General features: G+C 45.7%; 1 protein-coding gene across 2 annotated transcripts in view; it reads right to left on the bottom strand.

Annotated features, from left to right (window-relative positions):
- FEZ1 (fasciculation and elongation protein zeta 1) overlaps positions 1-10522 on the bottom strand; it is a 36920-nt gene extending 26398 nt beyond the window's left edge. Inside the window, exons 1-3 of one of the 2 annotated variants that reach the window (XM_045585464.1) lie at positions 10358-10522; positions 9888-9954; positions 3392-3737 (exon numbers count right to left, since the gene is read on the bottom strand). In XM_045585464.1, coding sequence (XP_045441420.1) covers positions 3392-3702 — 311 coding nt within the window. In that variant the 5' untranslated portion in view covers positions 3703-3737; positions 9888-9954; positions 10358-10522. The remainder of the gene's footprint in view (positions 1-3391; positions 3738-9887; positions 9955-10357) is intronic. The other variant, XM_036449795.2, reaches the window with a different exon arrangement.
- Positions 10523-22663: the final 12141 nt, after the last annotated feature.

Genomic DNA, 22663 nt, shown 5'->3' with positions numbered 1-22663 from the left:
CACACACACACACACACACACCCCTACATACCTATTCCTGACAATATAGTAGCAGTGCACAGGTCTTATTAGAATTCCAACTTGGTAACATTTCCCTGAATCCCCTCTAACAACTACAGCCCTTGTCCAGTGGTTCATTTGCATCTAGCCATCACTATCCACACTTAGATGTGTGTTAACATGGATATACTTTTGCGGTTAATACTTAATAATAATTAATTACTAGTACATGAATGACTTTGAACAATTTTTCAGATTGCTTAAATACAATTAATGCAATCTGTGCCTTCTGTATGGAGAAGAAGAGAATTAACTTTCCTAAAAAATAATAATAATAATAAAAAAATCAGTTATCTGTCATCTTTTCCTATCTGGTTATTTGGTTTTTACTTGTCTTCAGTGTAAAGTGTGGCTGATTGTAGATTGTTTATTTATTGTGCAGACTTTGTTTTTTGTTTGTTTTTGTTTTTTATTTAATATATTTTTATTGATTTTTTACAGAGAGGAAGGGAGAGGGATAGAGAGCTAGACACGTCGATGAGAGAGAAACACCGACCAGCTGCCTCCTGCACACCCCCCACCGGGGATGTGCCGGCAACCAACATATATGGCCCTGACCGGAATCGAACCTGGGACCTTTCAGTCCGCAGACCGACGCTCTACCACTGAGTCAAACCGGTTTCGGCCAGACTTTGTTTTTAACATCACCTTTGACCCCACAATTCCGTCTGAAGAATAAGAAATCTGTCAGGTCTCCCGTGGCTGGCCCCTCTATCTCCAGGGCACTTGTAAGAAGGCTGCTGAGAGGAACCCCAGAAGGCAGGAGGCAGGGTGAGAACTGCCCCTTCTCAATACAATCATTTTGTATTGGCCTCTAGGAACCTCGGGCCTCCAGGTTCAATCTCTTATGACAAAGGGAAGGTTGATCACGTATAAGCAAAGAAGAGATTCTGAAATAGTTTCTAAATTTAAAAACAGGAGCTATATATTCAAGTCTGACTCTCGTTTAATGCCCACATACCCTGGTGCAGTGGTCAACAGAGAAGCAAACACTCCAAATACACTCCAAATACTAAACCTAAGCAAGTTTATTGGAACCTTAGAGCTATCTTGATTGGAGACTTGATTGGAGAACCGCAATCAAGTCAGCTATTAAATTATCTTCTTCCTTTACCTCACTATATTTTACAGTTAAAGTAACTGAATAGGTGTCTATAAAACAAAGTAGGTAGTTGAATCCTCATTTTTATTTTAAGCTGTAAAGATTCAGATATGCTGACCACAATGTTAACTTCTCTCTTCCCAGATTCCTCCCTCGACACTACCCCCAAATCATACTTTTATCTCTAAGGAATTCTTCAACCTTTGGTCTGTTAACTGAGTCAGTCAATGAGGCAGGCAAATCGGGGAAAGTCAGGATAAGACACTAATCCCATGTGATGGTAATTGACATTGAGTGACCTCTGTTAATGTGCTACTTGCTGGCTGGGCCTCCATCCTTAATGAGGCAATGGGGGGTGAAGTAGGGGAGAGATGATTTGTTGGAAGCAAAAGGAATTGGACACGTCGTAAAAAGTCATTTTCAGAGCGCAGCCCGGGTGAGGTGAGAAATGAGGTTCTTTGCCAGTCCTTAGTCCCGCTTCATCAAGACTGAGCTCTGGGGGTTTCAAAGATGAGGACCCATGCAGTCAACTAGAGTTAGTGACTTGCCCAAGGTCACACAGCGACTTAGTGTGAGTCTGGAAATTAGAATTCATAGTCTTTATATTTCTAGTTCATTGCCTGGTGCAATGGACTAGAGTGAAAAAATACTCTGTGTAACAGCCCCACGGTCATCCTTTTTTGGACTTAAAAGAGTCGAACAAATTATAACAGTCTCAGTATCTAAAAAGAATTCATTTGAAACTTGAAATGGAATAACATACAGCCCAGTGTGATAGTACCGGCCACCAGAATGACCGGTTCTCTATGCCCAGGTCTTCTGGTGAGCATTAATGAAAAAGAGAAAACAGAAATGGATTAGACCTAGCTAGAAACACTGTGCCTATACCTATAAGGCTAGCTATTATCGCCAAACATTCATTCAATAGTCAATATGTCACTCAAAAATATTTGATCACTTACTACGCCCCAAGCACTACATTAGACAGTGGGGGTATAATAGTAAGACACAAATTTGTTGTCCTGTATTCAGAGATACAGTCTTCATTAGCCACCAAATACGCTACTGTCTGCCCCATGTGGTCAGGTTCAATCCTCTGTCTAGGACATGCCTCTTACGCAGCTTTCCTGTGGCCAGCTCTTCCTGCTCAAGTCCATGAAGAGAGAAACCAAAAGCACAGCTGTCCTCCAAACTTCCATGACCAACTATGTGGCATTTCTTGGGTGATGCCCAAAGAACAATTAGTGCATGTTTTCTCTCTGCAGGGAATTGGCTGTTTTTTGTTTTCTTCTTATCAATGCCCCAAACACTCTTTAATTTATGTGAAAAATTACCCCTTCTCTTTCTAGTCCCTCCTCAAACAGCTCTGTTCTCAGATATCTTTTCTCAACTACTGTTCTGAGAAGGTGACTAGTGAGTGGCCTGAGGAACCTGCACACTCGGAAGCCCCTTCATCCAGTTATCATCTTTGTATTCCCCCGGGGAACTCCATGGGCTCAAGTTCATTTCTTGACATTTTTTCCCACGTGTGAGGGGTGGGAAGCAATTTGGAGATGTTCACAATTCTGGTGTTTCTTGAAGCAAATTGCTCTCATGACAGATTCTTCCATCACAGTCTTGTTTTTTTCTGGTCCTTATTTTTTAAAGCTGGGTGGGTTACTACTGGCATAAAGAAAGCTGAAGATAGCCCTAGCTGGTTTGGCTCAGTGTATAGAGGGTCCCAGGTTTCATTTCGGTCAAAGGCACATCCCTGGGTTTTGGGCTTGATCCCGTATAGGGGACCTGTAGGAGGCAGCCAATCAATAATTCTCTCTCATCATTGATGTTTCTATCTCTCTTTCCCTCTCCCATCCTCTCTGAAATCAATAAAGATATATAGAAAGAAAGAAAGAAAGAAAGAAAGAAAGAAAGAAAGAAAGAAAGCTGAAGATAGACCCCCCTCCCCCCAAGTTTACCATACTCCTGAAATTCTATTTTGTATCTAGGGGAAACTTTCTATTTCCTAAAATCCCTTCACTTCTTTAAGGTTTCAACTTAAGAAAGCTCCACAGGGGACTATGAAGGGATATGACAGTACAATGGCAGCTACTACCAGGGATAGCACTGCCCGGCTGACATGAAAAGGTAGTAAGAAGCCAGGAGCTCATAGACAGAATCTAGGTCTATGTCAAGGTCCCCAGACCCCAGGGCTCTTGTATGAAGCAAGAGAGGGCAACTAAGACATCTTACTCCTCATCCTGCAGGGTCTCCTCCTCCTCTTGGATCTGGAACTGGTTCTTCACGGGAGCCAGGTTCTCGGTCTTGGCATTGTAGTTCCGGAAGCAGACATTGAGCTTCTCGTCAAATTCATTCACGAGGTCCTCCATGGACTTGAAGCTGATTATTTCAGAAGAGAAATTCTCAAGCTCAGAGAGGGAGGGGTCCTCCAGGTGGTGGGGCGAGGAGCCATACAGACACCGTGGCTTCTCCTCCTGTTCCTCTGAGCAGCAGGGCCGGAGGTCCTCAAACTCTTCATCCAGACTCACCAGTGGAGCCTCCATCCTGGCGCAGCTGCAACGTTCAGGGTTCGTGTCTCTGGAAGAAATAGACAAGCTAATGTGAGTTTGGACTGGGCGTTGGGGCCAGCCCTGCTGAGGGAACGTAATCACATATTCCATTACTCTGACTATCTCTACACACAGAGTCCACTTAACTGGCCTCCATCCCTCCTGCGCTTGCTCATTATTCTGCACTTAAGGAGTTCAAATATCACTGTCAGCATGAGTACCACTAATCTAAATAGAAAACACTTGACAGTATTATAAGAAATGCTAAAAGGTATTCTTTAAGAAGAGGAAGAAGGAAAAAGTAAAGATAAAAATTATGAACAACAAATACATATCTATCAACAAGTGAGCCCAAAAATCAAGTGAATTAAAAATCTAAGGAGCAGAATAAACTGGTGAATATAATAGAATCAGGGGCATAGAAAGAGAGTGGACTGATAATTCTCAGGGGGAAAGGGTGTGGGGGGTGCAGGAAGAGACTGGACAAAAATTGTACACCTATAGATGAGGACAGTTCAGGGAAGGAAAGGGCAGAGAGTGGGGTGGGAACCGGGTGGAGGGGAGCTATAGGGGGTGAGGGGGGGAGGAGAACTATTGTAATAATCTGAACAATAAAGATTTATTAAATTAAACAAATAATAAATAAATAAATAGAATACACTTGAGAGGTATACCTGCTTCCAATTCCCTGCTCTGAAAACCGAAGCATCGTGGTTCAGTGTGCAGCCCCTGGACCAGACCACCCAGGCTCGCATCCTGTTCTCCCCCTTCCCAGCTTCTACCTTAGCAAGTTTCTTAACTTCTCTGTGTTTCCTTTTATTCTTCCCAGGACAGAAATAATACCAGGACCGACCCCCAAGGTTGTCATAGGGTAAAAGGAGTAAACACAGGGAAGAGCTTAGGACAGTGGCTGGCAGACAACAAATGTCAATATTGTTCCAAACAGGCCCATATCCTTAACTGCGTGCTCTGGAAACTGGAAGTTTCTCCTAACTTATTTGGAAATAAATAAATAAATAAATAAATAAAACCTGACCTGAAGCTAAGCTCATTTGGCAACTAAACCCGATTTACATGAATATAAAAGCTGCTTATGGTTTTAAGTTATTCCCACTTGGTGTGTTTTGCTGCAGAAATATTAGTTTGTTTGTTTTTTAAAATATATTTTATTGATTTTTCACAGAGAGGAAGAGAGAGGGATAGAGAGTTAGAATGCTGAGATCATCTAAATTCCGAAGCATGCCTGGCCCCACGGGTTTTGGATAGCAAGTCATGGACCTCACTATGACTACCCTCATCAATAAATAGCAGACTGACAGGACACTGACAGAGGCTTTCCAACAAGCACCTGAGTTTTTCCCAGACACAGAGCACAGCCAGGACTAGAGGAATGGATTAAATGATCTAATATCCATAAAAGACGGATCCAACTGCCGATGTGTTCCCCACTGTCCCTGAGGCAGAATCCACAACCACCATCTTGGCCTCTGTGCCCGGGGAAGGCTGCAGGCTCTGGCTTCCCTGCATTTCCCACAGCTCGGGGCCTCTCCATACATCCGTTTGCACCTCCAAGCCCTCCCCCAATTTGAATCTGAATCCCTCGAGGGCACTGGCGTCCTCTGAATAGCCTCCTGGGCTTCTAGCACACACTGCCCTGTGGCCAGGCCACCAATCAACGTGTACTCGCTGAAAAAAACGATCTTCTCATCCACAGTTTCTCATTCTCCACCTCAGGCAGCACACGTATTGTTATCGATCATACCCTCCACGTATTGTTATCGATCGTACCCTCCACTGCACACAAAACTCCCTTCCTGGTGACATAGAAGGGCGGCCCAGCTTTGTTCCCCTGTCGCTGTGATTTTTGATGCAGTTAGCGGCTTACATTGGAACGACTATCCGAGGAGAACTGAACGGACAGCAAAAACCACGAGGTTCACTCTCCATCTCTGTCTACAACGTTTAAAACTCTAAATAAGGGAAGCAAAGGACAGCAAAGAGCGTGCCGGGTGAGAACCTGGGCAGCTCTTCCTGGGTTTTTACTGGTGGAAAGTCAGCATCACATCTAGCATATGCTGAGTGTGTACAGTTTACAGAGACAGCAGGATAGGACCTTCAGATACAAAAGGAAACAAGAGCAGTGTGGTATCTTGGAAAGAACACAGGCTTCAGAGCCAACACACCTGCTGATGTGTGGCTCAAGGATAAGCTTCATGGATCCCGATGAGCTCATTTGTTATGATGAAGGTGTTGGTATAGAACTAATACCATTAGCCGAGACCGGTTTGGCTCAATGGATAGAGCGTCGGCTTGGAGACTGAAGGGTCCCGGGTTCGATTCCGGTCAAGGGCGTGATCCTTGGTTTCGGGCATATCCCCAGTAGGGGGTGTGCAAGAGGCAGCTGAACGATGACTCTCTCTCATCAATGTTTCTGGCTCTCTGTCTCTCTCCCTTCCTCTCTGTACAAAATCAATAAAATATATTAAAAAATAAAAATAAAAAATATTTAAAAAAAAAGAATACCTTTGGAAGTTAATTTTAGTGACATATTAACTTAATAATTTAACTATAATAATATATTTTATTTAATACAGTATATCCAGGATATCACCATTTCAAACTGTAATCCATTTTAAAAAGCTGATGATCCATTTTACATCCTTTTCCCATTAGTCTTTGACATCCAGGGTAAGTTTTAGAATTACAGCTAGTCTCCATCTGGGCCACCCACCTTGCCAGTGCCCAACAGCCACGTGTAGCTAGTGGCTATTCTATTGGACAACACACCTACAAAGCAATAGACAACTAGTCAGGGATCCCTCCCCTAGTCTACAGACCTCAAGGGCTCTTTTATATGGCCAAAGGGGCCCATGGCACTGAAAAGATTAGGAATCCTGTCCAGCCAGTGTGGCTCAGTGGTTGAGCATCGACCTATGAACCAGGAGGTCATGTTTGATTCCAGTCAGGGCATATGCCCAGGTTGCAGGAGGCAGCCAATCAATGATTCTCTCTCATCATTGATCTTTCTATCTCTTTCTCCCTCTCCCTTCCTCTTTCTGAAACTATATTTTAAACAAAATTAGGAATCCTTTAGTGCCCAAGTGAGTTTAGGAAAGATCACAGAGTGCAGTAGACAGCAGGGACGGTTTTACTGCTGAGGGTTTGTGCGGATGGAGGCAGGACTCTGTGCTGGTGAAGAGCCTGGACTGCAGATTCCCCTCCTGTCCTGTCACTTCCCAGCTCTGAGACTTGGGGCAAATCATCAGCCTCTTTGTGCTTCAGTCTTCTCATCTATAATTGGGATTTAGAATAGTACTTACATTGAATAGTAGTTATTTTGTGGAGTCAATGAGATCAACTTTGAAATGCTAAGCACAATGCATGGAACATATAGTGTCCAATAAATGCCAATGGCTTTAGGAAAATGAGAATTACTTGGTTACATGGAAATGTGGATTGAGAATGCTCCAAGTGAAAGAAAAACAATCCTTGCCATGATATTCTAGGCCAGTGTTCGGCAAACTCATTAGTCAACAGAACCAAATATCAACAGTACACGAATGAAATTTCTTTTGAGAGTCTAATTTCTTAATCTTAAACTTCTTCTAACGCCACTTCTTCAAAATAGACTCACCCAGGCCATGGTATTTTGTGGAAGAGCCACACTCAAGGGGCCAAAGAGCCGCATGTGGCTCTTGAGCCACAGTTTGCCGACCACGGTTCCAGACTTCAAAATGCCTATCAAATGAGAGAACTATTTATTGCTAAATGAATTTTTTCTCATCTTTTTTTGCTAAAGCACCATACTTTAAATTCATTTGGTCGAAGCCTCTTGGGTCCCAGGTCCCATTTCAGAGAGACATGAAGGTTAACCAGCAGCTGTTCCAAAATTTTACATTTCCTTTAAATGTGCATCTCTAGGAGAGATGGGGTGCTGGGAGGGGCAGGAGACACCAAGGGGGTGCTGACTTGAAATGGCACAATCCATACTAACTAACTAGCGATGAGAGGGCAATCTAGGCCTAAGATTGAGTTTTGAGTGTTGGCAACAGGAAGATTATGCTGAGCACCTATCCTCGGCCCATGCAGACTCTAGAGAAATGGACTCATCTAGAGCAGTGTTTCCCAAACTTTTGACATATGTGTACCCCTTCTATAACTTTCGTAACGCTGAGTACCCCTCGTAGTCATGAGAACGTAGAATTAGGCGCAGCTAAGCACGGTGCAGTGCATATCCCCACCAAACTCCGGTGCAACGCGTACCCCCACCAAACTCTTCCCGTACCCCTGGGGGTACGCATACCACACTTTGGGAAACACTGATCTAGACATTTATTAAAGAAGAAATGGATATCACAGTTCTAGAGTTCAGAAACATGATCGCAATCGATAACATGGCCTGATTTCTTTTCATCGATTCGCTGCCGAGAAGCCGAGAAGCTCCACATGAATGGCCAGCTGGAGGTGATGCTGAAACTGAGAGCCTGTGCTGGGAACCAGGAGCCACTCAGCACCGGCCTGAGCCCAGCCTTTGCAGAAAGAGCCTGGCCCTGGAAGAGGAGATGAGGCCAGGCGTTCTGACTGGCACTGCCCTGCTCTTGAGGAGGGGCCTCTGGGTTGGGACTGGCAGCTCTTCTTGAGATGGTGCCCTTTACTCTCCTTCCTTTAGCACACCTTCTTTCGTGCTTCTCTCTTGGTAGGGTGCCTTTGCCCCCAAACGGAAATGTCATACTCTTCAAAGACAAGCTGGCTCCTGTCTTTATCCGCAGGTCATTGGGGAGGCCTCCTCCCCTTAAAAGCTGGGGTTGAGCCCTAGCTGGTTTGGCTCAGTGAATAGACCGTGGGCCTGCGGACTGAAGAGTCCCCGGTTGGATTCTGATCAAGGGCACATGCTAAGGGCTTGATTCCTGGTAGGGGGCGTGCAGGAGGCAGTCAACCAATGAGTCTCATCATTGATATTTCTCTCTGTGTCCCTCTCCCTTCTTTCTCTGAAATATATTTATATATTTAAAAAGCTGCAGTTGAAATAATGGCACTTATCCCCTTTCTCTGTGCTTCCAAAGTCTATTTTTAAAAGAATGCATGGAGAATGGCAGAAAGAAAGAACCATAGAAGGCTTTTTCTCGTTTTCTCTTTATCACAGAACCGAGTACAAGACTACAGTTTGATTATGTCCTATTGTCTATTCCACTTATTTTGGCTCCCGATGGGTAGTGCAATTTGGGAGAGAAGAGGCGTCCCGGAGCTTGACAGAGGCCCAGCAGGGAACACGTGAGTTGCCAGTGCAGTATAATGGTGCATGGGCCAGGCCGCAGCCTGGGGCTGCAGTCACATTTCCAGCCCCTGCTTTGCCTGCCGAGCAGAGCGGAGCAGAGCAGCAGAGAATCCACCGTGCCTCCAGAGGCCTCCATGCCATCTCCCCTCCTTCCCAGTACTTGCCCCATAAATCAATAGGTCCTGTGCGCCCCCCCCCCCCCCCCCCAGCCTCCCTAGAGCCTCCTTCCACTGATGCACCTTCGGTTTTCCTGCTGCTACTCGGCCAAGCCCAGTCAGGATACATGATTGTGCCAGATTCACATTTTGACGGAGAGTATTTCACTGCATATAAGCTAGCAAGCCCTTTGCGGTTCTGCTTCCCTCTGTTCCCCTCCTCCTGCTGCTCCATTCACCCTCATCTCTCATCCCCCCTGCCCCCCGCCCCCAGGGCTGTTAGGGCAAAAAAGGCTCCTCGGAGCAGCACAATAGCTGGCACTCCAAGAAAGCTGGGCTCATCCCGCGGACTGCACACATTCCACTGGCCCTTTTGGCCAAACGTGATGGAGACCCCGAAGTGGGAGGGGAGTTGGGGGTGTCAGATAGGCGAGGAGGGGGTCGGCAAGGAGGGAAGGGATAGCAAGAGCGAATAGAGGGCTGTGATAATCACCCCACCCTGGGCTCTGTCCAGCGCTGGATCTGGTTAGGGGCCCTGAGCCCACTCTCATCTTTTCTACGGCCTGTTCTGGGCCCAACAATTGCTCCCCAGCGTCTGCGGCAGCGGCCAGGGCGCTGGCCCTGCAGGAATGCACGGTCCTGGGGAAGGCCTGGCACCCCTGGGAGGGCACAGCGGGGACGGCGCGGGCTATCAAGGGCAGAGATGACTGGAGCTTTAAGGTGACGGTCTTGAAAAGAGGCACCCATATGCTTCTGGGTGGCTGCTGGGTGGCAACACCGGGCAGCGTCCCCTGCTCGCCGGCCCCAGACCGCGTGCTCCGGCACAGACACGCATACACACACACAGTCACATACACACACAGTCACATACACACACACTGTCACAAACATATACACACATGCACCCTCGCCCGGGCGCTCACACACACACACACACACACACACACACACACACACACACACACGCACGCTCGGATGCTGCTGGCAGTGCCCAAGTCCCCGCATCCCCGCTGCGCTCCCGCCAAGGGCAGAGCAGAGAGCGCCCACCTTCGGGCTTTTCTTTCTGATTCCAGGATGGGACGCGCTGGGGGTGCGGCTCCCCTCGACCTGCGGGCACCCCCGCCCCCGAAGCCCGGGTCGCGGGGCCTCCTAACCACCCCGTCCAACCCCCACCCATGGCGGGGGTCGGTCCGGACCAAGGTCGCCCCCGCGACTGCACCTGTGCGGGTCCTGGCGGAGGGAGGCGGGCCCCGGGCTCAGCGGGACACCTCCATCCACAGAACGGCCGGAGCGGGGTGCCGGGCAGCGGCGGGCAGCGGCGGGCAGCGGCGGGCGGGCGGCGGCGGCGGCGGCAGCTGAGGCTGCGACGAGCTCCCCTCCACCCGCCCTCGCCCTCCCCGCGCTCGTGCCCGGCTCCGGGGGCGCGCCCGCGCTCGGGCTCCCGCCCACTGGCACGCGCGGCCCCGTGCGTCATCGCCTGGTTAGCATTCAGAGCCTTCCTCGGAGCAGGTGGCCGCCTTTGTTAATGTTTATAAGTGCCCTCGCCCCCCTAACGCCGGCTTTTCTGCTTTCCCCACAAAATATGCAGAAGCGCCAAGATGCGCACGAGCCTCAACACTTGGAAATCTCACTGGGCCTGATGCCGTGATTCTCAAAAGAAGCTCTGAGGTGGCTGAGTGGATGGACAGGCGGATGCCCGCAGACACACTCCAACGACTCCTGGACTTTAAAAACGTGGGGTCTAGCCCTGACCAGTTTGGCTCAGTGGATAGAGCGCTTGGTCTGCGGACTGAAGGGTCCCAGGTTCGATTCTGGTCAAGGGCGTGTACCTTGGTTGTGGGCTCCAACCCTAGTAGGGGTGTGCAGGAGGCAGCTGATGAATGTTTCTCTCTCGTCGATGTTTCTCATTGCTCTTTCTAACTCTCTACCCCTCTCCCTTCCTCTCTGTAACAAAATCAATATATATATATATATATATATATATATATATATATATATATATATATATATATATTTTAAATAAAAACAAAAAACGTGGTGTCTAAGAAACTAAGACAGCCTGGCACACGTGGCTTCTGGTTGAGCGTTGCCCTATGAACCAGTTTGACTCCCGGTCAGGGCACAGGCCCTGGTTGCAGTTCCATCCCCAGTGTAGGGCAAGCAAGAGGCAGCAGATCAATGACTCTCATCACTGATGTTTCTATCTCCCTCTCCCTTCCTTTCTGAAATTTATATATATATATATATATATATATATATATATATATATATATATATATATATATATAAAAGAAATTAATACACAACTTTAGAAGAATTAAATAAGATAATTCAACGTATATTAATACCTCCTGTGTGCAATCCATGTGAAGCTTTGGCACAGGATCTAGCATACAGCAAGTGCTCAATAAGTGCTGCTTGTCTGTTTTTGGAGTTTCAGAGTCCTCCGGTCTGGGGCTGGCGAGCAGGGGATGCTGCCACCCAGCAGCCACCGACACTGCGCTCCGGCCTTTCTGTGGAGAATTACAGCATCAGGCCCATTCCCACCTCACCTCTCTAATCAGAGTAAGTCTCATTTTATTGGGTCGGCAACTAAGTAATTGCTGGTCTCACACATATATGGCTTCAGTTGAATTTTTAGGTTTGCAGACGTAGTACAAATGTAAAACACATTTTGTTATTTGATAGTTGGCTATTCAGCTGTTAATCAGCAAAAAAAGTTTTTTGATCTGTTTTGTAGTTTTCGTTTGGCGTTCGTTGAAAAATGGAAAATCAAAAGGAACATTTTCATCATATTTTGCTTTTTTATTTCCGCAAAGGGAAAAACGCATCGCAAGCTCATAAAAAGTTATGTGCTGTTTATGGTGACGAAGCCTTAAAAGAACGGCAGTGTCAAAATTGGTTTGCCAAATTTTGTTCTGGTGATTTTTCACTCAAAGATGAAAAACGCTCTGGTCGTCCAGTTGAAGTTGATGACGCCCTAATCAAAGCAATAATCAATTCGGACTGTCACAGTACAACACGTGAGATTGCAGAGAAGCTTCATGTATCACATACATGCATTGAAAATCATTTAAAACAACTTGGCTATGTTCAAAAACTCGATACATGGGTTCCTCACGAACTGAAAGAATCACAGTTAACGCAACGCATTAGCAGCTGCGATTTGCTAAAGAAACGTAATGAAAATGATCCATTTTTAAAACGACTGATAACTGGCGATGAAAAATGGGTTGTTTATAACAATATCAAGCGGAAAAGATCATGGAGCAGGCCAGGTGAACCAACTCAAACAACATCAAAAGCTGATATTCATCAAAAGAAGGTTTTGTTATCAGTTTGGTGGGATTACAAAGGAATTGTCTACTTTGAACTCTTACCACCCAACCGAATGATCAATTCTGATGTCTACATTGAACAACTAACGAAATTAAACAATGCAGTTGAAGAAAAGCGGCCCGAATTGACAAATCGAAAAGGTGTTGTATTCCATCATGACAATGCAAGGCCACACACATCTTTGGTCACTCGGCAAAAATTAATGGAGCTTGGTTGGGATGTTTTGCCACATCCACCATATAGTCCTGACCTTGCACCATCTGATTACTTTTTGTTTCGATCTTTACAAAACTCCTTGAATGGTAAAAATTTCAATAATGATGATGATGTCAAATCGTACCTGATTCAATTTTTTGCTAATAAAAACCAGAAGTTTTTTGAACGTGGGATTATGATGCTGCCTGAAAGATGGCAAAAGGTCATTGATCAAAATGGGCAATACATTACAGAATAAAGTTATTTAGTTCCATGAAAAAATTGTCTTTGATTTTTTTAAAAATCCGCAATTACTTAGTTGCCGACCCAATATATTTAAACAGACAGAGTTTCTAAAGCTTAAAAAGTTTTTCATGGTTCTGCTCCATGGGTCTTCATGAGAACTCCCCCACACCCCAGGACAAGCAGGGACATCATTTGTGTAAGCCCCTGAGGGCTCACTCCCACGCCCCTCCATGTTAGGAAGTGCCTCTATTTTCTGCTTTCCCCCAGATGCCCTGGAATTCAGAGAAAAGAAGAAAAGGAAAGAAGATCCTGTTCATATGTAAATGGTCAGCTCTCAGAACATTTCTAAGGAGCCAGGAGTGTAAAAAGGCAGCTGCTGTGTGTGTGCCTTTCGTGCACAGAACGTTAACTAATGTTACTGTTAACTAAGCCTTTACAAACCTCCTTTAGTTGTCACAGTGCCTCTCTAGAGGAGCTGTTATTATCCTCGGTCTGGAGAGAAAGGAAATGGACTTAGACACAGAGTCGGTAAGGTGGAGACCAGGGTTCTAACCCAGGGCCACCTGATTCCAAAGCCCAGAATAGCCCCGCTCACACCCTGTCCACAGAGAGGCCGGTGATGACAAGGATCCTGAGTAAGCCCAGAAAAGGCACTGCCAGGGCTGCCAATGGCACTGCTGACACTCCTTCCTCTTCATCGGTTCTTCCTCCATAATTTGTTTCTGTGTGGACCACATTCCCAGCCTCCCTGAGCCTTACTGCACGCATTTCTTTCTTGCTTTAGCTGCTTGAAAATGTCTTCATCCCGACGCGTCTTGAACAAAAGGTGCCTGGATTCTCAGAGCCCAACAAAAGCTCCGTGTGGTATTTTTAAAAAAAATATATTATTGGTGTTTGTTTTTTTTACAGAGAGGAAGGGAGATGGATAGAGAGTCAGAAATGTCGATGAGAGAGAAACATCGACCAGCCGCCTCCTGCACACCCCCTACCGGGGATGTGCCCGCAACCAGTGTACATGCCCTTGACCGGAATCAAACCTGGGGCCTTTCAGTCTGCAGAACGACGCTCTACCATTGAGCCAAACCGGTTTCGGCTCCGTGCGGTATTTTGCCGGCAATCAATCTGCTCTCATGCAGTGACATGTGCCTCCCGGCCCCTGTTCCTTTTCTGGTGCTGCTGAGCCACATGGTAGAACACAAAGGCACCAATAGGTCGTCTTGGTACCTGGTTTGGCTGATAGACCTGCCCCAATTCCCTCCTGGAGTGGATTGTGGGGTGAGGCCTGAACTCCTTGGGGGCTTCTTCCCCCCCCCCCCCCCGCCCCCTTCGCTCTCCTCTGCAGGTGGGAAGGCTGCTCACCCCTCCCTTTTTCTACAGAACTGTCTCCCTCCACTTCCATCCTTCTCCCCACTGCTGCCTTTCACCGAAGCTGCCAGGTTGCCATGCCAATAAGGTTCCCATGGTTACTAGGAAGAGCTGCTGCATTCCAACAGGCCTACCCTGGGAGGGAGAAAAGGAGACCAATATTGCCCCAGGGCAAAAAGGGACAGAGGAGGGGGTCTCAGCCCAGGGAATGTTGGAGAACAAATTTTGTTTATCTTGGTGTCTCTAGGCTGGACCTTGGACCAGATCTCTCGGCCTCCACTCAAGTTCTCTGTTCCCTAAACCGGGAGAGAGGCGCCTGGCACCAGTTCAAATCCATTGTTTTGCCTGGTGTGGAGTCCAATAGGCAGCACATTGTGAGGATCCCGTTAATATGTAAATACACCCATACATCTGGGCTCCTTGTCCAGCTTGAAAAATGGCAAAATGCAAAACATGCCCTGCTGTCTCCTCCACTGGATATCTTGTCTGAGAAACTGCTTTTCTCCTTATGGTGTTTCCCCCCCCCCCCCCCGGATTGACTAGTCTAAGCCACATCACTCTTTAAAGAAAACACACAGGGTTTGTTTTCGCTCAAATACAAAGACATGTATTTTCAAGTATAATTCAGACGTGAAGAAAAAATTTTTAGTCCTTCACAATTCCAAAATCAAAATATTTATTTGTTAATCCTCACCCCAAGATATTTCCCCGAGAATATTTTCAGAGAAGAGTGGAAGAGAGAGGGAAAGATAGAGAGAACATCTATAGGGGAGGAGCCTGCAACAGGGGTCTGTGCGATTGAACCCGGGACCCTTCAGTCTGTAGGTTGATGCTCTGTTCACTGAGCCAAACTGGCTAGGACTATTTTTTTTTTTTTTTTTTAAAATACAGTGTTTTGGTTACTGGTTTGTCTCAGATTGTTATAGCACTTCATTTTTAAAACATAATTCACTTTGTTCATATTTTGCTATAGTGAGTATTTTTTCTCTCTCTCTGTTTCTATCAATTGTCAAATAAAAAAATGGCAATTTGCCAGCCGGTGTGGCTCAGTGTTGAATATGAACCAGGAGTTTCCGGGTTCAATTCTGGGTCAGAGCGCATGCTCAGGTTGTGGGCTCACCCCCCAGTGTGGGGTGTGTAGGAGGCAGCTGATCAATGATTCTCTCTCATCATTGATGTTTCTAGGTCTCTCTCCCTCTCCCTTCCTCCCTGAAATCCTATATAATAAAAGGGTAATATGCAAATTGACCCTATGGCAGAATGTCTGGCTGCTATGATGAGCACTGACCACCAGGGGGCAGACACCCAATGCAGGAGCTGCCCCCTGGTGATCAGTGCACTTCCACAGGGGAAGGGCCACTCATCCAGAAGCCAGTTCATGGCTGGCCAGTGCAGTGGAGGTAGCGGGAGCCTCTCTCACCTCCGTTGCAGCGCTAAGGATGTCTAACTAACGGCTTAGTCCCATGCCCCGAGCGGGACTAAGCTGTTAGTCAGACATCCCCTAAGGGCTCCCAGGCCATCTGACTGCCAACATAAGCCCAATCCCCTGGTGGACATCCCCTAAGAGGGCACAGGCTGGGCTGAGGGCCCCCCTACCGCCTGAGTCCATGAATTTTCATGCATTTAGCCTCTAGTCTAGGGGTGTCGAACTCAATCAGAGAAGGGGCCAAAATCTAAAATCCAGCCTAAATCGCGGGCCGAATGGTTTACTGAACAGTCATAAACTGTCATTGTGATGGAAACGCAGCGGAGTGCAGTGATGACAGCGCGGTGCGGGCCACATTGCAAGGCCTGGCGGGACGGATTTGGCCCGCGGGCCTTGTGTTTGACACATGTGCTCTAGTCAATAATAAAAATATATTAAAAATTTAAAAATAAATGGCAATTACTCAAAAAAATATAGTTACCTCTGTGCCTGGAAGCAGGCCATAAACTTCTCTTTGAGGAATATGCTCCTTCCCAATTACCAGGGGAGAAAAGTGATTCTTTTTAAAAAATATATGTATTTTATTGATTTTTTACAGAGAGGAAGGGAGAGGGAGATTTAGAAACATCCATGAGAGAGAAATATCAATCAGCTGCCTCTTGCATACCCCCTACTAGGGATTTGCCCACAACCAAGGTTCATGCCCTTGACCAGAATCAAACCTGGGACCCCTGGTTCATAGGCTGACACTGTATCTACTGAGCCAAACCGGTTAGGGCAGAAAAGTGATTCTTATCCTCAAAGATGGGGAGTGGATACCAAGATGAATTTGCATGAACAGACCTTACTAATGTAGTCCTTATATTCCATTAGTCCCCCATGTATTTTCTAGTCAATTCCCCACAATTTATTGTCTAGTGAAGCTCAGATTCTCTTTCCTTTGTTAAAAGGATATATATGCCCCAGAGCTAAATGCTACTTTAAATTTTACTTCTTTTTTTCTTGTGAATTTCTGTGCATATAAACGCTAATAAAAGTTATGTGCTTTTTATCCTGTTAATTCCTCTTTTGTCAGTTTAATCATAGGATCCAGGTCCTGGATTTAAGAGAGTGAAGGAAAAGTTTTTCCTCCCTGATATATCCATGTTCATAGCAGCATAATTTACAATAGACAAGAGATGGAAACAATACGAATGTCCATCAGTGGATGAATGGATAAACAAAATGTGATAGATCCATACAATGGCATACTACTGAGCCTTAAAAAGGAGATTCTGACACATGCTATAACATGGATAAACCTTGAAGACATTATGCTAAGGGAAATAAACCAGTCACAAAAAGATAAATACTACATGATTCCACTTACAGGAGACATCCAGAGAAAATTCACAGAAACAGAAAATGAAATGATGGTTGCCAGGGTTGGACGGAGGAGAAAATAGGGAGTTGTGATTTAATGAGTACAGACTTTAATTACAAGGTGAAAAAGTTCTGGAGGTTGGTTGTATAACAATATGAATATACTTAACACTATTGAACTATATACTTAAAAATGGCCGAGATAGTAAATTTTATGTAGTGTGGTGTTTTTTAAAAAAATATATATTTTATTGATTTTTTTACAGAGAGGAAGGGAGAGGGTTAGAGAGCTAGAAACATCAATCAGCTGCCTCCTGCACACCCTCTACTGGGGATGTGCCCACAAACAAGGTACATGCCCTTGACCAGAATCAAACCTGAGTCCCTTCAGTCTGCAACCGATGCTCTATCCACTGAGCCAAACCAGCTAGGGCTGTGACCTGCTTTTAGGTAGCACTGCCTTCAGCTCAAAATGATCAATATGCCAAAACTGTATTTTGGGGTGGTACCTTCTGACCTGCTACATTGCCCTTGAGCTACTTATAAATAGTAAATAACAAATAAAAAATGCAAAACAATTCTTGCCTATAGAAGAATTAAACGCAAATTAATTCTGTCAAGTGGAAATTCAATGGCTTCCCTTCCCTTGAACCCTGGGAAAAGTCAGATTTCCATTCATCTGCAAATTCATTTTACATTCCTATGCTCCAAATCAATCTGGAGTAAAATTTTGGAGAAGCTTCTTTAACTTCTCCCTTGAACTGATTATTACATTTTGCTGCCTCCCTCATAAATAATTAAAAATTTAACATGTTTTTTGTTGTTGTTTTTTTAAGTCTATGTGAGAATCCTATTTTATCTTTGTTTAAAAATGATCCCTTTGCCGAAACCGGTTTGGCTCAGTGGATAGAGTGTCAGCCTGCAGACTGAAGGGTCCCGGGTTCCATTCCAGTCAAGGGCATGTACGTTGGTTGCGGGCACATTCCCAGTAGGGGGTGTGCAGGAGGCAGCTGATCAATGATTCTCTCTCATCGATGTTTCTAACTCTCTATCCCTCTCCTTTTCTCTCTGTAAAAAATCAATAAAATATATATATATTTAAAATGATCCCTTTAACTTTTCTGTTTCTGGTAAAACAAGGATAAGCACGTCTAGTTGTGGGCTTTTTGCAGTGCAACACACAACTTAGTGAAATGGAGAGAGTAAACATTTACTCTGTTAAATATCTCACCATAGGTTTATTTTAATTTTCAGCTGTACCTCTGGTTATCACATCAAAAGAAATTTGACTTTCAAATGTTAGGTAGGGATAGTCATAAAAGCTTGCATTTACTATGTACTTAATGGGTTCCAGTTACCATTTTAAGCACTTTATTTGCATTATCCTTATGAGACAAATACTAAAAACCAAAACTTTCTACTCCCATACTCAGTCTGCGCACTCAGCCCCTAGGGCACATGTGTCAAACACAAGGCCCGCGGGCCAAATCCGTCCCGCCAGGCCTTGCAATGTGGCCCGCACCGCGCTGTCATCACTGCACTCCGCTGCGTTTCCATCACAATGACAGTTTATGACTGTTCAGTAAACCATTCGGCCCGCGATTTAGGCTGGATTTTAGATTTTGGCCCCTTCTCTGATTGAGTTCGACACCCCTACTCTAGGGGAACTCACCAAGATGCAATATTTTGTTTTTTGGGGTTTGTATTTCTCCTTCCCTTCTTTTCCCTTTCCTTCCCTTCCCTTCCCTTTCTACCAATGTATATATTAAAATATATTTTTATTGATTTCAGAGAGGAAGGAAAAGGAAGAAAGAAATAGAAACATCCATGATGAGAGAGAATCATGGATTGGCTACCTCCTGCAAGTCCCCGACTGGGGATCGAGCCCACAACCCGGGCTTGTGCCCTTTGATGGGAATGAAACCTGGGACCTTTCAGTTCGCAGGCTGACGCTCTATCCACTGAGCTAAACTGGCTAGGGCAGAATGTCTTTTCTTTAATCAACACAAGACATGATTATCAGAACATGATTAATACAATATTTCCCCATAGCCACAGCTAGTCCCCAATATTCTATTTTTGACACTAACAGTAGAACACAAAAAATTATAAATTGAGGTTTGAATGTGAATGAATTGAGTATCTTATTTATGTCCTTTGGCTCTAGAAGTAAGCACAAAAGAAACTTTCTTTATTTTCCTATTAATATGCTTTTATTCATTTTAGAAAGAAATAAAAGGAGAGGGAAAAAGTGGGAGAGAAACATCTATCCATTGCCTCCTGTATGCACCCTGGTGACATTTCAGTGCACAGGATGATGATGCTTAATCAACTGAGCCACGCCGGCCAGGGCTAAAATTCTTTCCTAAATTTACAGAGATTCGGTTTATTTTCATCGTCAGGTCTCGTCACAAGAAGAAAATTTGTAACTATGTATGGTGATGCGTCTTAACTGTAGTGATATGTACAAATTTCACAATATGTATAAATTTTGCATCATTATACTGTATATCTAAAACTAATATAATGATATATTTCAATAGATCTCAATAAGAAAGGTCCAAATGTATACATTATGAACAAACAACATTTTACAAAAACATATCCAAATAAAATAAAAATATCAAACACATTGAAGCATTCGAGTATGAAAGGATGGAGAAAAGGAGTGGGAAAGTGGTGATAAAGGGGAATGTATAAATGGAAAAAAACAAACAAGTAGGGCCTTATCCACACCAATGACAATAAAGTATCATGATCGGAGGCAACCGATCAATGTCTTTTTCTCACCTGGATATTTCTCTCTGTCTTTCCCTCTCTCTAAAAAAAATCAAAGGAAAAATATCCGAGGGGAGGGGAGGGGAGGGGAGGGGAGGGGAGGGGAGAGAAAAGAAAAGAAAAAAGAAAAGAAAGAATTTTGACTTGGCTGGGAGTTGTCTGCCCCCAGGACCTGGGAAGTCAGCCTTGGATGTGGTCCAGTGACATTCAAAAATTGCCTATTATCATGAAAAGATTAACAACCTTGTTGCCTGAATAATGGAGACCCACCCGAGCCTTCCATGCCTACTTCCCCATGCCTGTAATCCCTACTAATCCTAACAATCCTTGTCTTACCCTATGTAAGTAGCTGGCTTACGGGACGCTGCAGAGCAGATTTTTGTGGGTGATGTGCTGCTCTCCCACACTGCCAGCAGCTTTGGAGTAAAGGCTCCTCTGATTCAACCGTCTCTGCTTAACTCAAGTAGTGACAGACAGACAGGCAGCGCGGACCCACTGATCGCCCAGTTCATATTCTGGCGACCACGAAAGGACGGAAGCAAGAGACACCTCTGGGGTGAGTACCGAGGATCCGCTTGCTGCCTGGACTGGGGGTTCCTGGGGCAGAGGTCTGGACTCTTTATTTGCAGGGCTGCCAGGCATTTTCCTGTTTTGAGTTCCAGCTGTAGCCTCAGCAATTCTCGACGTGTCACCTGAGACCTAAGTTGACTCAAGCGGTTCTGTAGGGAGGAATCCAGCGTGTTTTTAGGGCTTCCTTGTAAGGAAGTATGTTCTGTGAATGGCAGTAGTGTGTGTGGCATGGGAGGCATTTTACTGCCTGTTCTCCAGGTGAGCCTGATCAGCTCCGGCTGGCAGGGGACCTCCAGTGGTCCTTGCTTGGTCTCCAAGTCCTAAATCTGATCCACTTGGGGATGAGAGACACTGCTCTGCTTTGGTTGGTTTTAATCAGGGCATTCTGAGATTTCTGTGGCTGGACGGACAAGGAGCATGGTCTGAAGCTCTTATCTGTGGCTGCGCAGGCCTATAAATATTGTACACTAGAGGCCTGATGCATGAAATTCGTGCAAGAGTAGGCTTTCCTTCCCCCGGCTGACAGCACCGGCTTCCCTCTGGCACCCGGGACCTGGGCTTCCCCTCGCAGTCCCTAGGTTTGCCTGGAAGGTCTTCGGAAGGATGTCTGGTCTAACTAGCAATTTACACTTTTATTATTGTACACTAGTGGCCTGGTGCACAAAACTCGTGTGTGTGAGGATGAGAGGGGTGGGGAGGGGGTGTTCTTCAGCCTGGCCTGCACCCTCTCCAATCTGGAACTCCTCAGGGGATGTCCAACTGCCGGTTTAGGCCTGTGGGATCGGGTCCAAACCAGCACAATCAGACATCCCTCTCACAATCTGGGACCTGCCTGCCTGCCTGCCTAACTGAATCTAACCACTCTGCATTCTGGGCTGCTCGCACCCAATTCCCCTCCACCTCCCCGCTGGCTTTCTCGCCCCCAACTCCCCCCCCCACCCATCTGCTTTGCTCCCAACTCCCTTTTCACCTCCCTCCCCCACCTGATCACCCCCAACTGTCCTCCCGCACCGCTCTCCAACCCCCCCTCCCCCGCCAGCCTGATCGCCCCCAACTGCCCTCCCCTCTTGACCTGATCGCCCCTAACCACCTCTACCTCGGCCCCACCACCATGGCTTTGTCCAGAAAGGATGTGTGGAAGGTCTCATGGAAGGTCTTCCAGTCTAATTAGCATATTACCCTTTTATTAGTATTGATAGTGTCTCTGTTGGTTGTTTTGTGTCTTTTTATTGTTTGGTGTAATTTGTTTAAAGATGGGGCATATTCCACTTTGCTAGGGGCCCCAGCTACTTGTGGCAGTCTGTGATAGAGGGATTTTGGGACTTTCCCAGCAGCTGCCGAGAATTCTTAATCTTGGTAACCCTTCCTGTTCTCCCTCTCAAGGCATCAACCGCTGGAAACTCTTAGCTAGTGAAAGTTCTTGTCTGTCTGTGACTTGGTTACTGATGTTCTTTGCTTGCTTTCTTACCTTTGGAGGACTTAGTTTGCTCTTCACTGTTTTATGAACATAGGGAATCCTCTGTCTCTCTGCTGTTTGTGCTTTGTGCTACTCAGAACCCACTTGCTGTGCTGGGTTAGTGTGAGATAAGATTCTAAGGCTAATGTCCCAGTCCATCCTTTTTAGAGCAACGACGATGATTCAACTGGAGGAGAAATGGATGGGACTCTGAGACGTGCTTCTCACCACCCCAACTGCTCTGAAGCTGGCGGTGGAGGAACCTGTGTGGAATTGACCTTCACATTTTGCTGAGTAGGAGTTGGGACACCTATTGATAACATATAGGATTATTCCATTCATTTTGGAAAGTCATACACAGGGACCTTTATATGTTGGGACCCACTGTCTGGAAAAAGGATGTTTCCTCTAAGGGTTAGCACAGTAGTTCTCGGTGGCGAATGCCTGACTTTCACCAGGTGTTCTACTGACTGTCTTTGTCTAGTAACTACAACAGGAATTGTTCTAACAATTTCACCCTCCCTTATAGTAATGGACAGATTACGCTGCCAGGTGGCTGGTTTCTGATATGTGGGATAGCTTTATTCATATATCCCTGCTAAGCATGGGCGTGGGAGTGAGTGTTTCATGGAAATCTTTCTAGGTAAGGAATGAAGGTTGCTTAGGATGACTGACCATCTTTGAGCCCCAGAAGTATCACAGAATCGGAACAAAAAAAGGCCTTCTCACGGCCATTACACTGGGCTGCACTGGCATCTCCACCTGCGGAGCCCTGCTAAATATATTTT

The sequence above is a fragment of the Pipistrellus kuhlii genome, unplaced genomic scaffold (assembly GCF_014108245.1).
Source record: "Pipistrellus kuhlii isolate mPipKuh1 unplaced genomic scaffold, mPipKuh1.p scaffold_m20_p_20, whole genome shotgun sequence".
Classification (NCBI taxonomy): domain Eukaryota; kingdom Metazoa; phylum Chordata; class Mammalia; order Chiroptera; family Vespertilionidae; genus Pipistrellus; species Pipistrellus kuhlii.
This window is presented reverse-complemented; position numbering and strand designations above follow the sequence as displayed.